The sequence below is a fragment of the Besnoitia besnoiti genome, chromosome II (genome assembly GCF_002563875.1).
Source record: "Besnoitia besnoiti strain Bb-Ger1 chromosome II, whole genome shotgun sequence".
Taxonomy (NCBI): Eukaryota; Apicomplexa; class Conoidasida; order Eucoccidiorida; family Sarcocystidae; genus Besnoitia; species Besnoitia besnoiti.
The window spans coordinates 5,324,108-5,349,572 of record NC_042357.1 but is presented as its reverse complement, the minus strand read 5'-3'; the positions used below and the strand labels follow the sequence as shown (position 1 = coordinate 5,349,572).

The 25,465-nt window shown below is 54.7% G+C and overlaps 2 protein-coding genes across 2 annotated transcripts; both read right to left on the bottom strand.

The window, feature by feature from the left end:
- Nucleotides 1–611: 611 nt before the first annotated feature.
- On the bottom strand, nt 612–10,217 carry BESB_040970 (uncharacterized protein; the record flags this gene model as incomplete). Its single annotated transcript, XM_029362683.1, has 16 exons — nt 612–842; nt 1,252–1,345; nt 1,454–1,581; nt 1,682–2,172; nt 2,308–2,343; nt 2,632–2,730; nt 2,964–3,206; nt 3,570–3,698; nt 4,079–4,657; nt 5,113–5,700; nt 5,956–6,108; nt 6,558–6,713; nt 7,074–7,332; nt 7,500–7,557; nt 7,906–8,318; nt 8,595–10,217. 16 exons carry the CDS (start codon nt 10,215–10,217, stop codon nt 612–614), a joined length of 5,280 nt encoding a protein of 1,759 aa, XP_029221648.1.
- Nucleotides 10,218–13,587: 3,370 nt separating this feature from the next.
- On the bottom strand, nt 13,588–23,388 carry BESB_040960 (uncharacterized protein; the record flags this gene model as incomplete). Its single annotated transcript, XM_029362682.1, has 13 exons — nt 13,588–13,840; nt 14,248–14,341; nt 14,683–15,272; nt 15,956–16,202; nt 16,566–16,694; nt 17,075–17,653; nt 18,109–18,699; nt 18,955–19,107; nt 19,525–19,680; nt 20,010–20,268; nt 20,429–20,486; nt 20,788–21,200; nt 21,493–23,388. The coding sequence occupies 13 exons, from the start codon at nt 23,386–23,388 to the stop codon at nt 13,588–13,590; spliced, it is 5,418 nt and encodes a 1,805-aa protein (XP_029221647.1).
- Between the last annotated feature and the right edge of the window lie 2,077 nt (nt 23,389–25,465).

Below are 25,465 nucleotides of genomic sequence, written 5' to 3'. Positions count from 1 at the left end.
ACGCGTGGTTGAGTGATAGAACTGCATCACCGCTGCAGAGAGGATGCTTCGAAGGAACGGATGCGAAGGGCCAGATGTCGCCCCGGACGGCTCTCCTGGCGCAGGCACGGGGTGTGAGGTGCACTGTGGGGGTTGACGGTCCGACGCATCACCGAACCTCGCGAGGCGGTCCAACACGTTTGTGGATCGAGCTGCTCAGTGCACATCTCCTCTAGTCCTGCCTCCGGGCTCGAGGGAGACCCACACCCTCGAAAGGTAAGAAAGTTAAACGGCATTCAAGCGGTTCAGAGACACTCGGGAAACTGATAGAGCCAATCAGTGAAGTTGTGCGTCTCGCAACGCGCACACACTGTCTCTTTCGACTGGAACACCGGTCCTCCGCACTCGCAGTCATCAACGGCCTACTAAAAATTTCAGCCCTCCTCTCGACCCCAGCAGGACAGCCATCGGCACAGCGGGCGCTGGCCGCGCGACCCTCTTGACATCAGACAGTTTGTCGGGAGTCCTCGCCCACGTCTAGCGAGGTCCCAGTTCTAACACGCGTGCTTTGCGCGCTAGAATCCGACGACACGCTGAATGGCTCTACAGCCTTCGCGGTCTTCGCAATCTCTTTAGCTGGGTGAGACGGCAACTGCGAGTGCGACCGTCGTCGGCGCGACTTGACTTCCTTGTAGCTGTATCGAAGGTCGATAGTCGCGAATGAGCCGTCGAGTCCCACCTGATACCAAGTCTCGAGGCGGCTGGCTATGTCCTCCGCGAGCTTCTGTGCTCGAAGCTTTTCCCGTCTGGGAACAAGGCCTGCCTTTGAGCGCACGCGTGCCCAAAATTTTGTGAACACCGGACTGAGCAGCAGAAAGCAAACACGGAACAAAACTCCCAGTACAAATTCGCGAAGCGTACACCTATCCGCAGGCATCCACTCCCTGTGAAGGGAGAGCTGAAGGCGACAGTTTGTGCGTCAAACATTCGCTGCCTCCGTCCAAGCGCGACTGCAGAAACAACGAGAATAGGCAAGGCGACGCATGCAAATCCCGAATCACACTGTAACCTACCTCAGATACTCGGAGAAGACATGCACAGGCAAACACGAAACCGAATGTCGCTAATCACCACACGCAATTGACGCCCAAGGACACCGCAAAGCTCGTAGCTGAGCACAAAAACTCGATCTAGACCGGCGAGACTGAGCTGTCTCGCACCGTCGCCAAGCTGATGCAGCCACGATGCGGCACACTCGGTGTCTCCACTCACATTTTTGAAGCGAGGATGGCAGCGAACGCCGCGGTCAAGTCGGCCACTAGCTGATGGGTTCTCGCTAGAGACCGGTCCAAGCAGCTGAAGTTGTCTGGATCATCACAGAGAACGCCGCCCGCCACCAAGTCGGCAGTGCAGCAAGGTCGTAAATATGCAAATGCTCTGCAGGCGACTGCGTCATCCCGGATGATGTGCGCACTGTGCTTTGTGAAGCATTAGATGACACTCCAACGTGCTCGCCGTCAAACCGCCCATTCCCCTTGTCAGCCCACCCTCCCTGTGCCGGTTCAGCGCCAATTTACGGGCCTCATCACGACTCCCGTATCGCTGAGACCAACAAGGCAAACAGGGTCGACTCGGGCACTCCCAAGCTGGTGCCTGCGGAATTCACTGTCTGGCTAACAGGGGTGGCAGCCATATCCCTAACCTCACCTTCCTTCCAGTACGCCCACCGGAGTGCTCTGACAATTTTGGCGGTATTGGCTTGCGATGCTTTGCGCACAATTTTCACCGCCTCTTCGAGGAATTCAATGGTCTCCTCGAAGGAAAACATGCGACTGCCCGATTTGCTCTGTTGCGCATGTACGCCCCGTTGTAACGTCTTCTGTCCCATTTGTGAGGCCTCACCCTGGTTCGGGGCAACCCTCAGCGCAATGAATTCTTCAATCTTTTCTTCGATCTTCTCGGTTATGTTGCGAGTGACGACCCCACTCGTCTCATTTTTGCCTCGCTGGGCGCCAAATCTCCGCCTCAAATGCGCAGTCATGACGTCGGGCAATTTCCGTGGCCCTTCGGTTCTTCGGCCTCGAGTTCGTTTTATTTTGGTTATTGCTCTGAGTACGGCGCCGTGCGCGCGGAGGAGCTCAGCCCTCACTATACCTTCAATTTGCCCAAACGATCTTCCGCTCATGAAGGCATCTGAAGAACCGACGAAGCACAGCATAAGCATTTGGAAAGACTGCAACATCAGAGAGACGGCGCAGCTGAAACTGGCGGCAGCTCCAGCGCAGGTTCGGCGGCCCCTGTCGCGGCAGACATCTGCCCAAAACGTACCTGGTTTGCGCGATAGTTCGCTCTCGTGAAGGAACTCTGTAAAGATGCAGCACACCCACAAGCGGCAGAGCAACTGAATGAAGTCGAATCGGCAAAAGCATCGCTATTGCTACTCTTCCGCCGTCCGCCGTCTACCAGTATGTGCCATCACTATAGGAATCTGTCGTTCCAAATGTGGCCGTTCGTCTGCACGCTCTAGCATACAATATCTGCGGTAATCTGGCAGCGGCGACCATTTGTTCGCCGCTGGGCAGAACTGGCGAATTAGAGCATGTCGGGTATGTGCCCATGTATCTCTGTTTGTTGTCTTGTTCCCGGACTCACTGTCAATTCCCACCGCATCGGAATGCACCAACGCAGCCCACACCGGCCGCGCCGCCGACATCATGGATGTCCTTCCCGGTTGGCCGTCCTCAGATGTGCCTGCCACAGCAGGAAGCACCCACACGGCCCAAGTTCAGACAGGTCTGCCAACAGAAGTCAGGTTCTCTGCGTCAAGCTGGCTCGAAGGGTTCTGCAGTCCCTCGCACTCCTCACACAATGAAGCGCCGCTTGCTTCCCCTCCGCTCCCCCTCTATGCGCTTGATAATGATCTCGATGCCACAACAAGTTTGAAGGCTGAAGACCTCGACGCTCTCTGCGACTCAACCACCTACCATGCATAATGTCTGCAAGATTCTCCGAAAAAACCTGGACAACGAGAGCCAGAATAAACTCCCGGGCGTCTCGTCTCTCAGCGGGATCCGCTGCACCCGACGGGAGGTCACCGTCTGGCTGGTTCGGAGTGCTCTTGAGCTTTTGCGCAGTCTCTTCCAGCTCTGCTTCATCGGCCATGTATTCCCGTATGTGGACGCTCAGCACCCGGTCGCGTATATGCTCAACCAGCCGCAGAGGTTCGTCTGAGGATGACAAGCACCGACATTCGCAACTCGATGCGAGTGCAGCAGTGTGCCGGTTCGCCGCGTCACCCTAGGTCATCACTGCCAACGCTGTATTGTTTTGCCATGGTGTACCCACAAAGCCCCAGGATTCACAAGCGTCACTTTTATCTTGGACGCAGTGCCGCTTGCGGCGATACCTCACTGCCGGTACACCGAACGTTATGGCGAGTACAGCGCTCCCTTGACTGTCCCAATGCAACTCTTGTTCTCTCAGCACATGACTAGCGACCCTCCGTCACTCCACCAACGCTTGTAACCCAATTTGCTTTCTTTCAGAGGCGCAGTCCTCTAGTTGCATTCCGACGAGCCCAGAGGTCTTACAGCGAAACGCGACGCGGGCGATCGCCAAAATGGCGGTAAAGTGGCGGGATGACCGGCTGCGAACGGCGACGTTCCGTAAATAAAAAGGCAGGAGCTCTTGAACGTACTGAAACAGGAGGTTTTCAAAAGCTGACACAAACAACAGACAGAACACCGGCGTGTTAGTTCACCCCGTGTCGACGGGCGCCGATCGCCCCTGTACAAGCACTGGCCGAACCGTCACGTCAAGCCCTCATGGAATTCTCTCATTCTCCGGTTCAGTGCATAATGCCGTCGCAGCCAGCGGACCCACGAAAATACTCGCCGGCGCCTTCTCACGTCTCATGAGGCGTTGGCATCCTGAGTTAGTTGGGTCAGATACAGAGGAACCTACGCCCGCTTCGACGACCACGGCGTATGCATATCCGAATCTGAGTACCTCCCTTCACACCTTTACTGTCCACGTGTGCACGCTCTCTGTCTGACTAGTCTGCCGATGAGTCAATGGACTGAAGGTTTGGCGACCTTACCTTGCGCTCTCACTGTCCGAGTGAAGCTGTTCAGTTGGGCAATGCTCGCCACATGCTGTTTCAGCTCCAGAAGATGCTCAAGGTCGACCTCTCGGAGCACATCGTCTTCGAAATCAGTCGATGTTTCAGCTGGTGCTCGAGCGTCTATCCGCGAGTCGGTGGAATCCCTCCTTGTGATCGATAAGCCCTCCCCCTTGTCCCCCTCTTCCCTGCCTACGCCCCCCTGATCTGAGCTGAGTGAACCAGCTGACTCAAGTAGTGATGCGCTTCTGGACCTTGCAGGGCCCGCGAATCTGTCCGCACCTCTCCGCGACGAGCCAGCAGAGTCAGTGTGCGAACCAGCTGTCCCTCGTTCCCGCTGACTCGGCAGCACGTTCGAGCGCGCCGCTGCTTCTGCGCCTTCTGGACTGACGCTTTCTTTTTGGACACTCTCACGATGCAGGACCGCGGACGCAGCGAGCAGCGAGGGATGCTCGTTGATGAGGAGGTCGACGCCTGCTTGGAGAGCTTTGGGAAACTGCTCCTCCGTCACGCCTCCATTGACAAACTCGTCAACGAGTCGGCTTAGAGCGACGAATCCTGCAACGCAGTACAGGCGCAAGTATCATGAGCAGAGCTAAATTAGACGTCCGGTTCGCCTGCCGGTGCTGCATGCCTTTGGTCGAGACAGCCGTTAGCTGCCTCGAAGATAACGACGGCAGTTGCCCGCGAGACAGCAACGAAGACAGGAAGGTGCTTCGCCCAGCCTCATACGCGGTTGCAAAATGCTTCTTCCAACGCATCTCGTGTGGCGACGGTGAACCTTCGTCACGCGCACACACCCTACACTGCATGCGATGTGCTTCCATTACATCTCATGTAACGACGGTGAGCATTCGTCGTGCTGCTGCTGGCGCCTCCATCTCAGATCTGGGGCGCCCCGCGGACAATTGCTGCTTGCGAAGGATCAGCACAGGCCTGCACCTAGAGAAGATACACGTAGTACAAATACGGCGAACCAATAGCAGTTGCGGCGGAATCTGCGCGGGGCGTACCGGGAGAGTTGATTGGAGCGCACACTGATTCAGGCACGCCGAATATTTCTTTGCGAACCATTTGTCTGAAGCCCGCTGTTGTCTGCTGGTTCAGGAACAGGCGTGTTGCAGATTCCGCGCACATCTGGCGCAGTGCATCCGGGGAACTCTCCTTTGAAGGAACTTCTCTTAGGCTGTGCTCAGAAACCGGTTCTGACGATGCGGCCGGCGAATCTTGACCGGCCTCAGATGTCGGAAATCTCAACTTTGCGTAACTCAGTGCGGCGTTGATTTCCACATCCGGCGTCTGAGTCGGGCAATTGATCCGCACGTTGGTGGCGTGTCGAGCCCGTCCTGCCCTCCCCGCGAGCCGTCTCAAGGTCATCATTCCAAACTCTTTCAGTATTCCTCCGTCCGCAGAGAGTGCTCGGCGCCGGTGCCTGCCGAGCGGGGAAGAATGGAGGTCTGACATACCGACGGGAAAGAAGGTGAAGTGTTTCTGCAGGAGCGCACTCAAATTCCTTGAGTCACCGAAGAGGACAAATGGGAGGTTGTTGACCCGAATGGTAGTTCTGTCCAAGGCATACTCGTGCTCGCCGTCCAAGGTGACTGCAACAGACACACGGCAATCCCACGTTTGAAGATGTGCATCAGAGTGACGTCCAGGAGTCGCTGCTAGTCGCTGTCGGCGAGCGGTGCACAGAGACAGGTAGTGGTGCTAGATCGCATGATTGGTCACTTTTCTCTCGCTGGGTCTAGATAGAGTATTCAGCCGTTTCCCCAGACGTCTATATTGCTTGTCTGACACTACGGTATCCGAGCTCCGCCAGGCTGCCCCTCCTGTCAAAATGGAGTTACGCTTACAAAGTAGTTCCTTTTCAATGACTTTGTACGCGCAGGTTATAATGGTATTCGCAAGCCACGTGAGTTGTGCGTGGTTAATCCTTGCTTTTTTGGAAGGTGTAAGGTAGGCTTGGATTCGGCGTTGGAGGAGGGCTGGATTCGCCACAACCCTTGCTGGAAACAAACACGAACAACGCACGGTATCCGGAGACGGAACAGCGACGAGGCTTCTATGAACTTGTGCAAGGTATGAACACGGGCCGTGCCTCAGTTAGTCTCGTCTGCAGCAGGTTACTATTGCTCACACTGCTGCAGGGTGCGTCCATGCTTCATGTAACATTTGCTGGAATGGCAGCGACCGGTATCACTAAACGCATCCACTTTCGTGATGGTAACCGGATGCCTCAGCAGCACGAATAATGCGGGAAGCGCATGTCCCGTATGCGTGCTCATAATATGTTACACGTCTTGCTGGCGCATGGGAAAACAGAAGAGCGCTGTGATCGCTTTGCGGTGTCGAATATTAGGCTCTGACTATCCTTGAGTCTTTAGCGGATACCGGCGCGGGACGGTGGTCGACGTCAGGGATCGCCGCCAGGAGCCGTTCTTGCGTTTACACGTACGGTCGTGAGACACAATGAATGAGGCAGCTTTTGCAAGAGATTCCCTTTCGCCAGCACTGAAGCGAATCCAATGGTCAGGCGAGTCTGCATTGCGGTATCGTATCTGAGACGCCACAATACTGTTCCTTATCAAGACTGCCAGTTCTTTTCTTCCATCTGCAGGGACAACAGAGCATGACGGAACAGTTCACGCTTTAGGGTATATGCGTAGATTGATCACTCTACGCAAGAGTGAACCTCGCAAAAAAAATTGGCCGCATGGCGACTGCAGTTTTTCAGAGGGCTGCGTACGATCGGCTGTGTGCACCACGTATCCATTGGACACGCATCGCTACGGCCAATACGTCTCCTCTCGTGACGTAGTCGCGGAGAACCGCAAAACTGTCACACCTGCATAGTAACAGTTCGCCGTTTGTCCGGTACTGCGTGTCCTCACTATGTGCGGTGACTTCAGTGCGGGGCTGCTACTGGATCTGGCAGTGTCACGCAAGATGGTCAAGAACAATCGTGACTCACAGAAAATTGCACAGTGCTGGATATGGTTGACAACGAGGGCGTGCAGCGAGTTAGAAGTCGTGGTCATGTCCCATCGTTTGAGATCCGAGAACAGACCCAGGAACTGATCCCGAGAGTCTGGTGGTATCTGGGACACAAGCTCCTTCAGGCGTGTCACACGTTCGTATGCGAGGTACTGCTGCATGGGGTCACCGCCTTCCAGCAAGCCCACTCTGTCTGCCGCTTGAGGAAACTTGTAACGCTGGAGGTAAGCCATTAGCTGCAGTCAAGCGAGAAACAAATTCATTTCGCGTTTCGTCACACGCCGCGGTCGTTGCAGGTGCCACTTCTAGTAAGGTGAGGTGACAGTTATACGTGTTGATATCCAATGCGGAGGGTCACATGCGAGAAAACGGTGGTTTGCTGAGGATTCGGGTATGTTCTTACAAAAATGAGCTCTGTGGTCTGATGCTGCGGCAGATGCAACTCGAGAGCCGGTTTATGCCTGCAGCATCACGCAAACACAATAAATGCAGCAACAGACAGCACGCATTAGCGACATCCTCGACACCGTCCAAGGCAAACACACTTGAGCTCCTAGTGGTATTCGCGAATCTTCACTAGGGGAGTTGTTTCTTCTGACGGCCTGTTAGAGCGCAAAGCCGGTGTAGCCGGCTGGGCGGCGACACCAACATCGCGGGATCCGTGCAAGGCGATCGGCAAAGCGTTGAAATACCTCTCTTCCCTAATTCCCCAGCAGGAAAACAGGCTCAGGAAAGCAGGATACGCAGGAGCTGCTTTGTGCTTGCCCATACGCGCGCGAGAGTGAGGTGGCAGGGCCTACGCAACGTACGTTTCATCGCCGATGAGAGCTCGTGTGCCGAAGAGGAAATTGTAGTAATCCTTTTGAGACAGCATAAACTCCGTGACTGCTTTTTCGTGAATGGCTGACGTCTTCAGCGCTGCATCGGTGAGATACAGTTTCCAAAGCGGTTTCGTCAGCTTCCACAAAAACAGGCAAAAGAAAATCATTCCCTCTGCCCCGCCTAGCATTGATAAGCCACCTTGGACAATCACGCTGACTGTCGCGCTGTGTTCAAGGACGAAGGCGAGAAGGTCCCGAATTGTATCTGTGAACTCTACATAGTGCCGGGCTTTCATCATCCACCACTGCATAAAATAGTAAATTGTCTCTCCTAAGCCGGAGACCCTGCCGAACAGCTTGAACAAGCGCAGTTGTCTTATTGGTTTCTGTAGGGCGTGATCCTGCAACAACGTCAGCATAGTCTGCGGCAGGCACAGGTGGAATACTCTCGTCGACGCGTGCAAGATTTGCCTATTTTGAAACTACACAGGGCGCAGCGGTTGCAGGCGACAGGAAGTTCAGTCTGCGGGCTAACCGCCAAACTGAGCGCTAGAAGCGGGTCCATCGAAGGCGGGGCTTGACTCGACATGTTCGCGCAGGAGTACTGATGAATGGCCACGCTTCTGACATGATAGCAAACTCATTCTGACACCAGGCGCACGAGGCGCAGTGCTTACCAGTATCCACAACCACGCAGACCCGAAGAGAGCCAGAACACTTTTCACTCCTAGATTGGCGTATTCTAGTATCAGGCGGAGCGAGGAAAGCAGAATCCGATTGAGCCCCTTCCATCGCCGATTCTTCCAAGTGCGCTTGATTCCACGCTTCAGCTTCCGGCGAAGGTCTTTTTCGCTGTTTGCCCTCAAATTTCGATACATTTTTGCGCGAACCTCTGAGAGCGTCTGCGACCCAGGAGTCCCTGGTGCCTCCTCCACTGCAGTGTGGTCTCTGTCCATTTCCTGGGACATTTTGATCGCTTCGATATCATTGGTGCTTGGATCTTTACCATCTCCGGCGGATGGCGCAGCCTCTCCCCCAGGCACCTGCGCCAAATCCGCTGCCTCCTGTTCAGCCTTCAAGTCTGCCCACACGAGGCCGAACAGCTCGGTCTGCTGAGACTCAGACTTGACAGCAATGGAACGGGTCAAGTCGACTCCCCGTATTTTGGTCCCTTCGGAAAATGCGAAAGACAAAATGTTGCTGACCGAGAAAATGAGGGCGACTACGCTCAGGGGATTCGGGGCGACGACCACGCTGGATATAGACATTCCCAGAACAACAGCGTTGACAAGGAACAGAAACAACGGGAGCATCCTCACTATTTGAGCAATGACCCTTTTGCCAAAGTTTTTTGTCCGGTCCCACGCTCGTATTGCTATACGCCTCAGAAACATATACGCTTTGGACGGCTGCCTTGTACCCTTTCCAGTTACAGTCTTCTGGGATTTCAGCCACTTCATGATTTTCGTCTTCGCAACCACAACGCGCGTTCGGACTGAACTGAATGCGCGCCCTAGTCTATGGAACGATCTGCCCAGTTTTGACTTCATCTGCGGCTTAGGCTTGGAATTGCGCGGTTGGAGTTGAGTGCAGACTTGTTGAAGGCTGGTGGCGTGTTGTGCTTCTTCCGATTGAGAGAGCAAATCCCCTGCGCTTGCCCTGAGTGTCTGAGCTTGAACCGCCACCACGTCTTTGAGGTCGTGCACGAATTTGTCAAGCATCTTCTCTGTTTTATCGGGGTCTCTCAGAGTCTCACTGAGAGTTGTCACGGGGGATGGAACCGGGGAAGCGATAGTCTGATGGATCGGTGGCGGCAGCGAGCTTTTTCCGAGGGCAGTTCGGCTATCTACAGAAGATGTTACGACCAAATGAAGCGGTGTAAACGGGGGAACCACGTCATGCACCGGCACTGAAGAAAGGGAGGCCTGTGAAGGCGCTCTTACTTTCAAGGCCTCCGCGTCATTGGACGCTTGTTGGGGGATAACTTGAGTAGCCGCAGCTGTGGAAGAAGCAACGGGGCCATCCCTGGAGTCGGTCTTTAAAGGCTCGCTTTCTGGGCCGAAAACTCCGGGCTTGTCCCGAAGGCTTCGCTCCCCTACTACGTGGCTCCTTTCGGTGAAGACCGGGGACATGAATGTCGATTTCACGAAACCATTGACGACGAATCTCCCCGGTACGAATTTCCTTGTGGTGGCAAGATAACTGCGACGCCTGCTTGCCGCATGGCGGCTCGAAGACTCTTGGAGATGTGATGCGTGGTGATCAACTGCGGGATCTGTCACATCATTTGCTTCTCGCATCGGCGATGCACGAGAGGTTCGCGAGTCTACCACACGTGGTTCGTGGGTCGGTGTAGCTGGCGTGAGATAAGTCGCAGAGCATGACAGGAAACAAGGCTGAACTGTGGACACCGCTGGATTCAGGGAGGATAAATGATGCTCAGCTGTAGACCGGATTGATATACCACGGACACCACAGAGGCGGCGAGTAGAAACAGGCATATGGATACTGGTAACTGAAACACAAATCACACAAAACACGAGCAGAGACCAACCCATGATGAGCTACAGATAGCCGACTCGGCTGCGCGTTTCAACCTAATAGGTTGCAGAGTCTGCGTCCACTGCTTTCCTCCTCGAAGTGAGGTACAGCAGAAGGGCTGATCGCCAGTCTACGCCCGACACACCGGGGACCGCTGCTTCCAGACCATTCTCAATTTTCTGCCGTTTTCCTCTGTGCAACTTAACTCTTGAAAAGAATCGCACATTCAAATCCTACTAGTGATAGGGCATCCCAACAAGTCCGTCACATAGACTGAGTCGACGGTGAGTTGACAGACGACGCGTCTAGGCGGCCGCGCAGCTAGTGCCCAGCCGCTGCCTGTGATCTGCTCCCCCATGTTCTCTCTCTATGACCCAAGAAAGCCAGGTAGACAACGGCTCCATCCCCCTTTCTGGTGTGCGCTTTCGTGCAATATTTCGAAATCGGGCGGAGCACCGCTTCACACAGTGATCTACTCCTCTACGCAACCCCGGGTGTGCCTGCCCTTGAAAAGATACCTACGATATAGAGTGGAAGACAAACAGCTGAAAGGCGCTTGTATTGGAAGATCTCCATGCCAGCAAAGCATCGTGTTGCGGTTGAGTAACGCGGAGGCTGAGGAAAATTCGACTACACCGATGCTGACAGGGAGCCAAGGCTCTGGTTGCCGCGGGCATTTTGCCCCGCCTTCTGCAAAAGCCAGACTGCCTACACGTGCACGACATCTGACATCGTTTCAAAAAAGTGGAGCGGTAAATCGCTGGACAGCAAGTGCTTGGTCTTGAAGTCGCACCGTGAATCACGCATGTGTGCAGCACGGAGATCAATGCCTGTTACGTTGTGGAAGATTCTGAAAAATTCTGCTGCTCCAGTCTGTTGAGGCATCACGAAATGAAACTGCGTGTTACCAAAATAGACAGTCTCACAGGAGGCGCCCCTTTGGTTTGAAACAAGGTGATAAAAACTAATGATGGAACTTGATGCCCAACTACAGCACCATTATTCTGCCAAATCTGGAGCAAATGTAACCGATATAGTTTGGATATCTTGTTCCTAGTTTAGCTGTACCACGAAGCCCTGTGTGCGAATGTCCGCTTCCACTGGTATGACTTGGCCTGTGCAAAAAGAGTGAAGTGTCTGAATGATGTACACAAGCAGCGCGTATAAAGCTGCCATTTGCGAGGGCACGAGGCGGAGCAGTCAGATGCACATTCGAAGAATCCGAGTTTTAACCAGTCGCACCGCCGATTTGCGTGGTAAAAATCAGCCTCCGGCGGCCAAACATCCCCCCTTTACAAGAGCAGCAGTAGAGTTTCTCCGCTATGATAGGTGTGGGAAATCAAACAGGTCTGGTGTCTAGCGAGAGTCCTTTCCTCCTTCAGTATCTCGTGCGGTCTCCTTCGCGCATTCCTTCTTGCAGACCTAATAAGCTGTATAGGCATTATCGCTTCATCGCAGACTCTGGAGATGGGTCGTGGGACGGAGTACGACCTGCTTTGTCGGGAAAACATTACTTTTGCTCGGCTCACCTATACCAAGCACTCGTTTCAATCTTCAACGAAGCAGTGAGAGTATCTAGTCCGCCCAAGTTGCGCACACCTTCCCTATCTGGGTCAAGAAGAGCTACAACAGTAGGGAAAGCTGAGAAGATTGCTTTCCGCTGAACAGGTCTCCCTCAAATGACCCCGCTGAATGGAATGCGTGGTTCAGCGAGGTGGCTCTGCATTGCATGCCGAAATAACGCTTGGCATGGAGAAGGTAATGAGGTGCCCAGAAGAGGCGTTGCGTGCGTGGTGGGCTTTATTCCTTAAAGCTTCTAACGAATAGTTCTTGTATGAGCCACAGATAGATACGGTCGCGGTGTGCAACCCTCCTTGTCTCCTCCATTGTGTTTCCCTAGTCTGCAAACTGACGTACTCGTCTTCGCAAGAGGGGCCATTGAACGATAGATGTAAAAAGGATCGAAATCACTGTGGGTCCTGCCGTAACGCCGCAGGAGACAAGAGGGCGCATAAACAAAAGGGACAGGCACTCTCTTGTCTACCGCACGAGATGCAGCAGTATCGCATGCGTGCATGTATGTTATATGTCCTTAGGCAGAACGGACAGCCGAAGTGCAGGGGAGCGAGGAATTTAGGGATGGGGCAGTGAATGAGGAACTACGAAATAGCAAACCGTCGATTCCATTCCATAAACAAGGTGTCTCTGCCCCCCACTTTGCCTCAAGATGTATGTGTTGGTGCGGTTGAAAAGCCAAAGGCAAATCGGATGCCGCTACCATCACCAGTGCACCAGTATAAGCGATGAGTTCTTCGAGAGTTCATGTCGCGAGGCTGGAATTCTCCTCGCGACAGCTAGCGTGGACGTAGCGGGTGCTTGGGCGTGTATCCCTCTTTTCCCACGTGGAGATGCATCTGCCGCTTGGCCAGTGCAACAAACGGCTTTTCCTCCCGGCTGTCCACATATTTCACATCCCACAAACACTCAGCAGGACAGCTGGCGCCACTGAAACGTAGCTCAATGAGGGGTTGTCTGCACGGGCTGTTGAAACAGGTGCGCTCGACTCAATTTGTACAACGCGCAGATGCGTGTCTAGGCCGCAGGTGAGCGCCAGGTGCCACCCTGTTGGAATGCAACCTCTCTGTTATTAAGAGAGACAGCCGCGAGGGGGAGGGGCTGCCACAGCTAGAGAAAAACCCCCACTCAGCCCACAAGGTGCTCATGACCACATCCCCACCGTGTCAAACTGCCTCGAGGGAAATGTGGAATCATCCCGCCAGGATGTACTACGGAAAGAGACTAACCAAACGGAAAATTGAAGACAGACCCCAGCCCCAAGCTGCGCTAACGCCAGCACGGAGCGGCAGGGAGGAAGAGGCTGGTCCTGGCGCATTACGCAGGTAAGAATATTACATCACCCCTGTATCGGTCGCTACATTTCATATGATCGTGGCTTATGCGGCTTATGCGACCAGGCCAGCGCTCGCAATGAATACTGAAACTGAACGCAGCTCAGTCGCTACCTCCGGATACGCCATGGCGTTTCAGCACCGGATACGTCGAGGGCTAGCGATAGAGAAACCTTTACCTGTTAGGCGGTGGAAAGACTCTTTCGTGGAGGGCTCGATTTCATGAGTGGATCTCCTGCAGTGCAGCGACGCCTGAACCAAACGAACGCAGGAGCGGCGGTTGCTGCGCCTCGACGTTCTTGTAGCCGTACCGAAGATCAATGGTCGCGTAAACGCCATCAATCCCCGCTTGATGCAAACCATGAAGGCGGCTGAGAAGCTCATCAGCAAGCCGCTGCGCTCGGAGTTTTTCCCCTCTGGGAACAAGGCCGAGCCTTGAGCGCACGCGTGCCCAAAATTTTGTGAACACCGGACTGAGCAGCAGAAGGCAAACACGAAACAAAACTCCCAGTACAAGCTCTCGAAGCGTACACCTATCCGCAGGCATCCACTCCCTGTGAAGGGAGAGCTGAAGGCGACAGTTTGTGCGTCAACATTCGCTGCCTCCGTCCAAGCGCGACTGCAGAAACAACGAGAATAGGCAAGGCGACGCATGCAAATCCCGAATCACACTGTAACCTACCTCAGATACTCGGAGAAGACATGCACAGGCAAACACGAAACCGAATGTCGCTAATCACACCCGCAATTGACGCCCAAGGACACCGCAAAGCTCGTAGCTGAGCACAAAAACTCGATCTAGACCGGCGAGACTGAGCTGTCTCGCACCGTCGCCAAGCTGATGCAGCCACGATGCGGCACACTCGGTGTCTCCACTCACATTTTTGAAGCGAGGATGGCAGCGAACGCCGCGGTCAAGTCGGCCACTAGCTGATGGGTTCTCGCTGGAGACCGGTCCAAGCAGCTGAAGTTGTCTGGATCATCACAGAGAACGCCGCCCGCCACCAAGTCGGCAGTGCAGCAAGGTCGTAAATATGCAAATGCTCTGCAGGCGACTGCGTCATCCCGGATGATGTGCGCACTGTGCTTTGTGAAGCATTAGATGACACTCCAACGTGCTCGCCGTCAAACCGCCCATTCCCCTTGTCAGCCCACCCTCCCTGTGCCGGTTCAGCGCCAATTTACGGGCCTCATCACGACTCCCGTATCGCTGAGACCAACAAGGCAAACAGGGTCGACTCGGGCACTCCCAAGCTGGTGCCTGCGGAATTCACTGTCTGGCTAACAGGGGTGGCAGCCATATCCCTAACCTCACCTTCCTTCCAGTACGCCCACCGGAGTGCTCTGACAATTTTGGCGGTATTGGCTTGCGATGCTTTGCGCACAATTTTCACCGCCTCTTCGAGGAATTCAATGGTCTCCTCGAAGGAAAACATGCGACTGCCCGATTTGCTCTGTTGCGCATGTACGCCCCGTTGTAACGTCTTCTGTCCCATTTGTGAGGCCTCACCCTGGTTCGGGGCAACCCTCAGCGCAATGAATTCTTCAATCTTTTCTTCGATCTTCTCGGTTATGTTGCGAGTGACGACCCCACTCGTCTCATTTTTGCCTCGCTGGGCGCCAAATCTCCGCCTCAAATGCGCAGTCATGACGTCGGGCAATTTCCGTGGCCCTTCGGTTCTTCGGCCTCGAGTTCGTTTTATTTTGGTTATTGCTCTGAGTACGGCGCCGTGCGCGCGGAGGAACTCAGCCCTCACTATACCTTCAATTTGCCCAAACGATCTTCCGCTCATGAAGGCATCTGAAGAACCGACGAAGCACAGCATAAGCATTTGGAAAGACTGCAACATCAGAGAGACGGCGCAGCTGAAACTGGCGGCAGCTCCAGCGCAGGTTCGGCGGCCCCTGTCGCGGCAGACATCTGCCCAAAACGTACCTGGTTTGCGCGATAGTTCGCTCTCGTGAAGGAACTCTGTAAAGATGCAGCACACCCACAAGCGGCAGAGCAACTGAATGAAGTCGAATCGGCAAAAGCATCGCTATTGCTACTCTTCCGCCGTCCGCCGTCTACCAGTATGTGCCATCACTATAGGAATCTGTCGTTCCAAATGTGGCCGTTCGTCTGCACGCTCTAGCATACAATATCTGCGGTAATCTGGCAGCGGCGACCATTTGTTCGCCGCTGGGCAGAACTGGCGAATTAGAGCATGTCGGGTATGTGCCCATGTATCTCTGTTTGTTGTCTTGTTCCCGGACTCACTGTCAATTCCCACCGCATCGGAATGCACCAACGCAGCCCACACCGGCCGCGCCGCCGACATCATGGATGTCCTTCCCGGTTGGCCGTCCTCAGATGTGCCTGCCACAGCAGGAAGCACCCACACGGCCCAAGTTCAGACAGGTCTGCCAACAGAAGTCAGGTTCTCTGCGTCAAGCTGGCTCGAAGGGTTCTGCAGTCCCTCGCACTCTTCACACAATGAAGCGCCGCTTGCTTCCCCCCCGCTCCCCCTCTATGCGCTTGATAATGATCTCGATGCCACAACAAGTTTGAAGGCTGAAGACCTCGACGCTCTCTGCGACTCAACCACCTACCATGCATAATGTCTGCAAGATTCTCCGAAAAAACCTGGACAACGAGAGCCAGAATAAACTCCCGGGCGTCTCGTCTCTCAGCGGGATCCGCTGCACCCGACGGGAGGTCACCGTCTGGCTGGTTCGGAGTGCTCTTGAGCTTTTGCGCAGTCTCTTCCAGCTCTGCTTCATCGGCCATGTATTCCCGTATGTGGACGCTCAGCACCCGGTCGCGTATATGCTCAACCAGCCGCAGAGGTTCGTCTGAGGATGACAAGCACCGACATTCGCAACTCGATGCGAGTGCAGCAGTGTGCCGGTTCGCCGCGTCACCCCAGGTCATCACTGCCAACGCTGTATTGTTTTGCCATGGTGTACCCACAAAGCCCCAGGATTCGCAAGCGTCACTTTTATCTTCGACGCAGTGCCGCTTGCGGCGATATCTCACTGCCGGTACACCGAACGTTATGGCGAGTACAGCGCTCCCTTGACTGTCCCAATGCAACTCTTGTTCTCTCAGCACATGACTAGCGACACTCCGTCACTCCACCAACACTTGTAACCCAATTTGCTTTCTTTCAGAGGCGCAGTCCTCTAGTTGCATTCCGACGAGCCCAGAGGTCTTACAGCGAAACGCGACGCGGGCGATCGCCAAAATGGCGGTAAAGTGGCGGGATGACCGGCTGCGAACGGCGACGTTCCGTAAATAAAAAGGCAGGAGCTCTTGAACGTACTGAAACAGGAGGTTTTCAAAAGCTGACACAAACAACAGACAGAACACCGGCGTGTTAGTTCACCCCGTGTCGACGGGCGCCGATCGCCCCTGTACAAGCACTGGCCGAACCGTCACGTCAAGCCCTCATGGAATTCTCTCATTCTCCGGTTCAGTGCATAATGCCGTCGCAGCCAGCGGACCCACGAAAATACTCGCCGGCGCCTTCTCACGTCTCCCGAGGCGTTGGCATCCTGAGTTAGTTGGGTCAGATACAGAGGAACCTACGCCCGCTTCGACGACCACGGCGTATGCATATCCGAATCTGAGTACCTCCCTTCACACCTTTACTGTCCACGTGTGCACGCTCTCTGTCTGACTAGTCTGCCGATGAGTCAATGGACTGAAGGTTTGGCGACCTTACCTTGCGCTCTCACTGTCCGAGTGAAGCTGTTCAGTTGGGCAATGCTCGCCACATGCTGTTTCAGCTCCAGAAGATGCTCAAGGTCGACCTCTCGGAGCACATCGTCTTCGAAATCAGTCGATGTTTCAGCTGGTGCTCGAGCGTCTATCCGCGAGTCGGTGGAATCCCTCCTTGTGATCGATAAGCCCTCCCCCTTGTCCCCCTCTTCCCTGCCTACGCCCCCCTGATCTGAGCTGAGTGAACCAGCTGACTCAAGTAGTGATGCGCTTCTGGACCTTGCAGGGCCCGCGAATCTGTCCGCACCTCTCCGCGACGAGCCAGCAGAGTCAGTGTGCGAACCAGCTGTCCCTCGTTCCCGCTGACTCGGCAGCACGTTCGAGCGCGCCGCTGCTTCTGCGCCTTCTGGACTGACGCTTTCTTTTTGGACACTCTCACGATGCAGGACCGCGGACGCAGCGAGCAGCGAGGGATGCTCGTTGATGAGGAGGTCGACGCCTGCTTGGAGAGCTTTGGGAAACTGCTCCTCCGTCACGCCTCCATTGACAAACTCGTCAACGAGTCGGCTTAGAGCGACGAATCCTGCAACGCAGTACAGGCGCAAGTATCATGAGCAGAGCTAAATTAGACGTCCGGTTCGCCTGCCGGTGCTGCATGCCTTTGGTCGAGACAGCCGTTAGCTGCCTCGAAGATAACGACGGCAGTTGCCCGCGAGACAGCAACGAAGACAGGAAGGTGCTTCGCCCAGCCTCATACGCGGTTGCAAAATGCTTCTTCCAACGCATCTCGTGTGGCGACGGTGAACCTTCGTCACGCGCACACACCCTACACTGCATGCGATGTGCTTCCATTACATCTCATGTAACGACGGTGAGCATTCGTCGTGCTGCTGCTGGCGCCTCCGTCTCAGATCTGGGGCGCCCCGCGGACAATTGCTGCTTGCGAAGGATCAGCACAGGCCTGCACCTAGAGAAGATACACGTAGTACAAATACGGCGAACCAATAGCAGTTGCGGCGGAATCTGCGCGGGGCGTACCGGGAGAGTTGATTGGAGCGCACACTGATTCAGGCACGCCGAATATTTCTTTGCGAACCATTTGTCTGAAGCCCGCTGTTGTCTGCTGGTTCAGGAACAGGCGTGTTGCAGATTCCGCGCACATCTGGCGCAGTGCATCCGGGGAACTCTCCTTTGAAGGAACTTCTCTTAGGCTGTGCTCAGAAACCGGTTCTGGCGATGCGGCCGGCGAATCTTGACCGGCCTCAGATGTCGGAAATCTCAACTTTGCGTAACTCAGTGCGGCGTTGATTTCCACATCCGGCGTCTGAGTCGGGCAATTGATCCGCACGTTGGTGGCGTGTCGAGCCCGTCCTGCCCTCCCCGCGAGCCGTCTCAAGAAGGTCATCATTCCAAACTCTTTCAGTATTCCTCCGTCCGCAGAGAGTGCTCGGCGCCGGTGCCTGCCGAGCGGGGAAGAATGGAGGTCTGACATACCGACGGGAAAGAAGGTGAAGTGTTTCTGCAGGAGCGCACTCAAATTCCTTGAGTCACCGAAGAGGACAAATGGGAGGTTGTTGACCCGAATGGTAGTTCTGTCCAAGGCATACTCGTGCTCGCCGTCCAAGGTGACTGCAACAGACACACGGCAATCCCACGTTTGAAGATGTGCATCAGAGTGACGTCCAGGAGTCGCTGCTAGTCGCTGTCGGCGAGCGGTGCACAGAGACAGGTAGTGGTGCTAGATCGCATGATTGGTCACTTTTCTCTCGCTGGGTCTAGATAGAGTATTCAGCCGTTTCCCCAGACGTCTATATTGCTTGTCTGACACTACGGTATCCGAGCTCCGCCAGGCTGCCCCTCCTGTCAAAATGGAGTTACGCTTACAAAGTAGTTCCTTTTCAATGACTTTGTACGCGCAGGTTATAATGGTATTCGCAAGCCACGTGAGTTGTGCGTGGTTAATCCTTGCTTTTTTGGAAGGTGTAAGGTAGGCTTGGATTCGGCGTTGGAGGAGGGCTGGATTCGCCACAACCCTTGCTGGAAACAAACACGAAACAACTAAGCGCGTCGCGGCCGGCTTCATCCTTCATGAGAATATGAGACTTCAATTTGTTCTGACTCTGTCTGCTCTCTTCCTTCAACTTGTTTGTGTGCTGCCACGTCGCCTATTTCTGAGAGCAGAACGCGAGGCGTCGCAAGACGCGTTCGCTAAGAAAGCGGAAGTATCCACTCCAAGAACAAGGCGAACGACACGGGTTGCGGGTCAGAAGATGAACAAGAAACGCTTCCTTTACGAGTTACCACTTCGCACCTCGGTGAGTTGAAACGTGATCCAGATGGTTGTCAGGACTTCGCGAGAAAGCAGCCGGCTAACTGCGGGCAGGGTTCGCCCACGGTCTGAACCGCGCTGCCGTCGGAAGTTTTCTCCACTGGAAGGTCGCACGGAGCGCTTACTATCATGAGAGAGAAGGAAGGACGCCACGTTTGCGAGAGACTTCCGTTCAGAGGAGCTAAAGCGGATCCATCCATTCGTCGGCCCCTGTACTTGACCTGCAGTTTGCAAATCCTTAATCGATCTTCGAATCAGGGTCGCTAACTCTCTTCGGCCATCTACAAGGCACAAGATACTCCGAAGCATGCACCCAAAATCGTGTTCGCCATCAGGACGTCCAGAGTAACTTTCCCGGTGCTAAAAACCGAAGCTTCGAGCGGAACAGCTACTATACAGGATGCTGCACCGAGGGACTGTGTCCTGTCAGCAGGTACACACGGCGTGCTACCATGCGGTGTGTACCTGCCGGGAACTGCCGTGATCCGCTACCGTCATCATCCGACCTTGCTCTACCAGTTTGCCACCCTCCGGCAGCCCCAGTGGTCAAAGACATATGCCATGCCAGCAGTTGATATTGCGAAGGACAAAGTATCCGGTCACGGCGTACAGAGAAGAGCGCAGTGCTGGAGGTTGTTGGCCACGAGGGCGTGCAGGGAGTTGGAAGTCGTGGTCACGTCCCATCGCTTGAGATCCGAGAACAGACCCAGGAACTGATCCCGAGAGTCTGGCGGTATCTGGGACACAAGCTCCTTCAGGCGAGCCACCCGCTCATAGGCGAGATACTGCTGCATGGGGTCAGTGCCTTCCAGCAAGCCCACCCTGGTCGCCGCCTGAGGAAACTTGTACCTCTCGAGGTAAGCCATCAGCTGTACGTAAACAGAAAATGCACGTTCTATCAGACTCTGCTCATGTGTAAGTAAATGCTTGCAAATAGAGCACAGTATCAGTCTCCCACTACCTGACATGATCGGCTCTCTGATCTTGACTTCGTCACAGCCTCGCTGCTGTGAGATGGCGGCAGCTTACGAAGATGAGCTCGGTGGCTTGGTGTTCCGGTAAGTGCAGCTCGAGAGCGGGAGTACTACTGCATGGACAGTAACAAAACAAGAGTATGCCCAGTAAATTGGAATATGTGCTCATGCAAGACTGTTAAAAAAACCCTCAGACGCACCTTGAAAGAAGCCAGAGGCCAAATACATACACGGAGAGTATAACAAACTGGAATGCAAATGAAGAATCCGTAACGCGCTACCTGAGAGAGCTAGAACACGGAGGAGCATATCAGTATCTGCGCGTCAAGCAGTGCATGCGACTGGGTCATGCTACGACATCTGAAGCTCCCCTCCCTGAAATTCCACAGTAGACCGAGTCACTATGTAACGTACGTTTCGTCGCCGATAAGAGCTCGCGTGCCAACAAGGAAATTGTGGTAATCTCGCTGGCACATCATAAACTCCGTGACTGCTTTTTCGTGGATCGCTGACGTCTTCAGTGCTGCGTCCGTAAGATATAATTTCCAAAGCGGCTTGGACAGCTTCCACAGAAAGAGGCACAGAAAGATTAGACCTCCTGCGCCGCCCATCATTGACAAGCCGCCGTGAACCATCAAACCGATCCGAGAAGAGTTCTCGACAATGAAGACGGTGAGGTCTCGGATTGTATCTGTGTATTCTATATAATGCCGGGCTTTCATCATCCACCATTGCATAAAGTAGTAGATTTTCTCTCCGTATCCCGATACTCTGCCGAACAGCTTGAACATGCGGAGTTGCCGTATCGACTTCCGTAAAGCATGATCCTGCGAAGAACACCGCCATCACCACGCACTTCGCAACGTGTATCCAACCATTATAGCTCTAGACGGATACTCAAACGCATCTGACTCTCTCGGCAGGGTACCCACTTGAGAACAAAAACACTCTAGACGCAGCCCCAGACAGACTGCCGCGCTGGAGGTCAAGAGTCTGCTCTGCTCTCAGGAGGCGGGGTGCTCAGCGGTAGGCGGGCGCAAAAGCGAAAATAGAGCCCTCTATCCGAGCATCAATGAACTCGCTCCCCCGCTGGGCGCTTCGGCTGAGAAGGAGCCTCACCAGGACCCAGAGCCATGCAGACCCAAAAAGCGCCAGAACACTTTTCACCCCCAAGTTTGCGTATTCCAGTAGCAGGCGAAGCGAGGAAAGCAGAATCCGATTTACTCCTTTCCATCGGCGGTGTTTCCAGGTCTCCACAATTTCACTCTTCAGCTTCTGGCGAAGCTCCTTTTCACTGTTCGCCATCAAATTTCGATACATTTTTGCGCGAACCTCTGAGAGCGTCTGCGACCCAGGAGTCCCTGGTGCCTCCTCCACTGCAGTGTGGTCTCTGTCCATTTCCTGGGACATTTTGATCGCTTCGATATCATTGGTGCTTGGATCTTTACCATCTCCGGCGGATGGCGCAGCCTCTCCCCCAGGCACCTGCGCCAAATCCGCTGCCTCCTGTTCAGCCTTCAAGTCTGCCCACACGAGGCCGAACAGCGCGGTCTGCTGAGACTCAGACTTGACAGCAATGGAACGGGTCAAGTCGACTCCCCGTATTTTGGTCCCTTCGGAAAATGCGAAAGACAAAATGCTGCTGACTGAGCAAATGACAGCAATTATGCTGAATACGTTCGGGAAAACAGCTACGCTGGAGACGGACAATCCCAGCACGATCACATTTAGGGTGAAGAAGAAAAGTGGCAGCATCCGCATGGTTTCTGCAATCACCCTCTTGCCGAAGTTTTTGGTGTAGGCCCAAGCGCGAGATCCCATGCGTTTCAGTACAGCGTAAGCCTTTGACTCGCGTCGCGCCTTGCTTTTAGCGGCACCTTGCTGAAGTTTCACCCACTTGGAGATCTTGGTTTTTGCGACAGCAACGCCACGTTTGACCGCACCGAATGCTCGCCCCAGTCTATGGAAGGCTCGGCTTAGCCGCGAAGGCTTCGTCCTCGCAGGATTGAGGTGGCGTGCCTTCAGCTTGTTGCAGAAAGTCTGCAGGCTCGTTCCCATATTCACTTGGTCACTTTTCAGCGAAAGATCTCCTGCGCTCGCCTTCACCTGTAGCGCCTGCGCGGCGACAACGTCTTTGAGGTGGTACAGAAACCTGTCAAGCATCTTATCTGCCTTCGCCGGGTCCTTCAGGGTCTCATCCAGTGCGATGCCGGCGGAAGGTTCCTCCGCACTGGCAGGCGGCTGGTCAACGGAAAGATGCTGACCGCCGGAAGCGGTCAGCTGGGAGGGCGCCGAGGCAGATGGGGCAGGGGAGAGAGGCAGCTGGGGCGACTCCGCCGCGTACGTTGCAGCAGCCAGGGTAGGGAAAGCATCATCGTCACCTGAAGAAACCTGTCCTGCGTCGGAAGGCAGCAGCGACGTCTTTTCGGTGTCAAGGTGCGCAAAGCTGGGGCTGCCGCCCAGCGATATTTCGCCATGGTGTTCTGCCAGGTCTGTGCCCCTGACCAGTCCCCAGTAGAGGGAGGCCGCATGCGCACGTCGCTTGCCCGCATTCCTCGAGTGGGTTGCGACACGGCCCAATTTGGGCAGCTGCAGACCCGCCTGTACCCTGGCATCAAACACGGGGCTCTCAGGCGCGGCCACACTGCTTTGGTGCGATGTCTCCTGCGTCGACTCGGAAATATCGAGAAGCGTGTGCGCGCCTGCCAGTGAAAACGGTGGCAGAAGACCGCTTTCGAGCTGAGTTTTCTGCACGAAAGGATTCTCCGGATGTGCCACCGGGAAAGCGGGAGGTGTTTCCCGTGCCGCTGCGGCTTTCTCTGGCCAGCTCAAGCTGCTGTCTAGAAGGGCAATATGCGCGGAAGAGCCTGGATAGTTGAGGCGATGGAGGAGCCTAGCGTATGCATGCTGGAGAGGAGAATGGCAGAGGACAGCCGCAAAGTGGCAGAAGGCAACCGTCGAGAGCGCCAAGTTTCTCAGGCGTAGCACAGCGATCCCCGAGTAAGACTGATCCATGGTGGTCCCAAGGTTCCGATCCCCTCAAATAGGGGACCTCCTCGGAAAACACTCTGCAAGACACTTCACGAAGACCCTAATAAATGGCATCCGACGCGCTCTCGCGGGCGGAGATACACCTCAGAGCTCCGCGATCTGGCCACAGGTCGCACGGGTTAAAAGCTAGACACATGGGGACAACGCATCAAGAAGAGGTGCCGCCCTCAGCTCACCACAAAAAAATAACCTTACACAGACGAGCAGCAGGTTTGCAAGAGACACAGAGGCCGACGCACCAGAGTATTCGCACATAAACACAGACAGTGTCCGGATGCCACCACACTGATGAGGAATCGAGACACGGTGAGCACGGTTAGCTCCGGCGGTATTGCCTCACCCCGAAGGAAGCGAGTCCCAGTATTGACGCCTAATTTGGTGAAATAGCACGGACGAATCCTCATTTCGTGCAGGACACCGAGGAACGTCGTGGCTGTTTTTGTCAAAGCTTCCGTCAAACTTTCACACACGCGTCTCAGAGGTGACGCGACGGCTTGGGATGTCTTCAAAAGCTTGGCGCGGAGCTCTCTCCCTTGACGGATGCCCCTGCGGTTCTGATTCGCCAGCGATCGTCGTGAAAACATTTGCTTGTTACCACAGTCAAGCACTCGATGCCTGCAGTTATTGAGCACATACCGGAAGAGACATTACATTCCGCGAGTGCTTAACCAACTCTCATTCGCAGAGCTCTACAGATGCCGGCTTCAGCTGACGCTGAATCTGTTTCGAGGGGTTGTAAACGCAGCGAGCCACCTCTTGCGATGTGCAGCTGGACTGGATACTTCCACGCCCCCAATGACGTGGCGTTTGTATACATATGTCAGTGTGAATCTTGAAGCTATCTGCTCCCGCAATGCAGAATAAACTGCAAATGTGTTTGCGCGAGTTTCGACTGTGTGCTGGTGCGTAACAGCATAACGAACGGGTAGAGTACTATGCCCCAGCAGCGACACCTCTGGTGGCATGGAAAAAGATTTTGCAGTGGAGTAGCCTATCGAGTCAAACTTGCTGTCTCATTCAGATTTGAAGAACCCGCGCAGTACTGTACACAGACCAGCGAAGGAGGCGCGCGATGCCGGAAGAAAGTGAACACGATACGCCTGCTATTGGTGATTGACACTTCCCGTCGCCTCCAAACACAAACTTGTCCCCTGACTAGGCCGAATTCTCCGGTGCAGTCGTGCTACCACGCGCCGCCACTCGACTCGCGCTACAGGTTTGATGCCCCCCCAACCCCCCCCGTCAACCATGTTGAATGTCTCTAGACCTAATCCGCAGCCCCGTTTTCAAGAAGCCATCCTGGCACCTGCTGGTTCCAAACTTGTTCCGTGAAAAAAATGTTTTTACTCGTCCACCACGTCGACGGAGAGAACACGATTCGAAGTGCACTGCGACAGTGGTCTGACCTGCCTTGCGCCGTGCCATGCTGCGGATTCGTGCGGACTAAAGGCATCATCTACGTGATTCGACGCCAGACCTTAAAATCGTGTGTCTGCACAGTCTACTCATCTATCCGCCTCCCTTGCTACACAGCTAAAAGCTAAATCCTCGATCCGCGAAAAGCCGAGCAGTCGGGGAGTTCACTAGTGGGGGGCGGACTCGGCGAGCGCAAAGGTTTGACGAAAGTAAAAAGGTCTGCTTTGCCGCATGAGGCCCTTACGCCGGTTTGTTTCAGCCGTGCGGGCGTCGATAGCGCAGCCATTTGTGCGATCACAAGAAAGACAAAGGCCCGAAGGAGGGCTCGATGTGTGATGTGAAGTCAACCCAGAAGCGCATACACTCTTTCCCTCGCGAACACTGCTACTATCCTACTCAAAAGACATGTCAGAAAGCCCGAAAAGACGAGCAAACCCTCTTGACTTGTAGACACGAGCGGCCATACGTTCGGGGCGAAAGCACAAACAACCCCTGGCCATAACAAGGCTCGCCAGACTCCCAGCCATACTCTTCAACACATACGTCCACGCAGGAGCCATTCGCACGAAAGCCACACATCAGATCGCACATGGAGGCAGAGGGCATCATAGAGGGAGACGAAAGG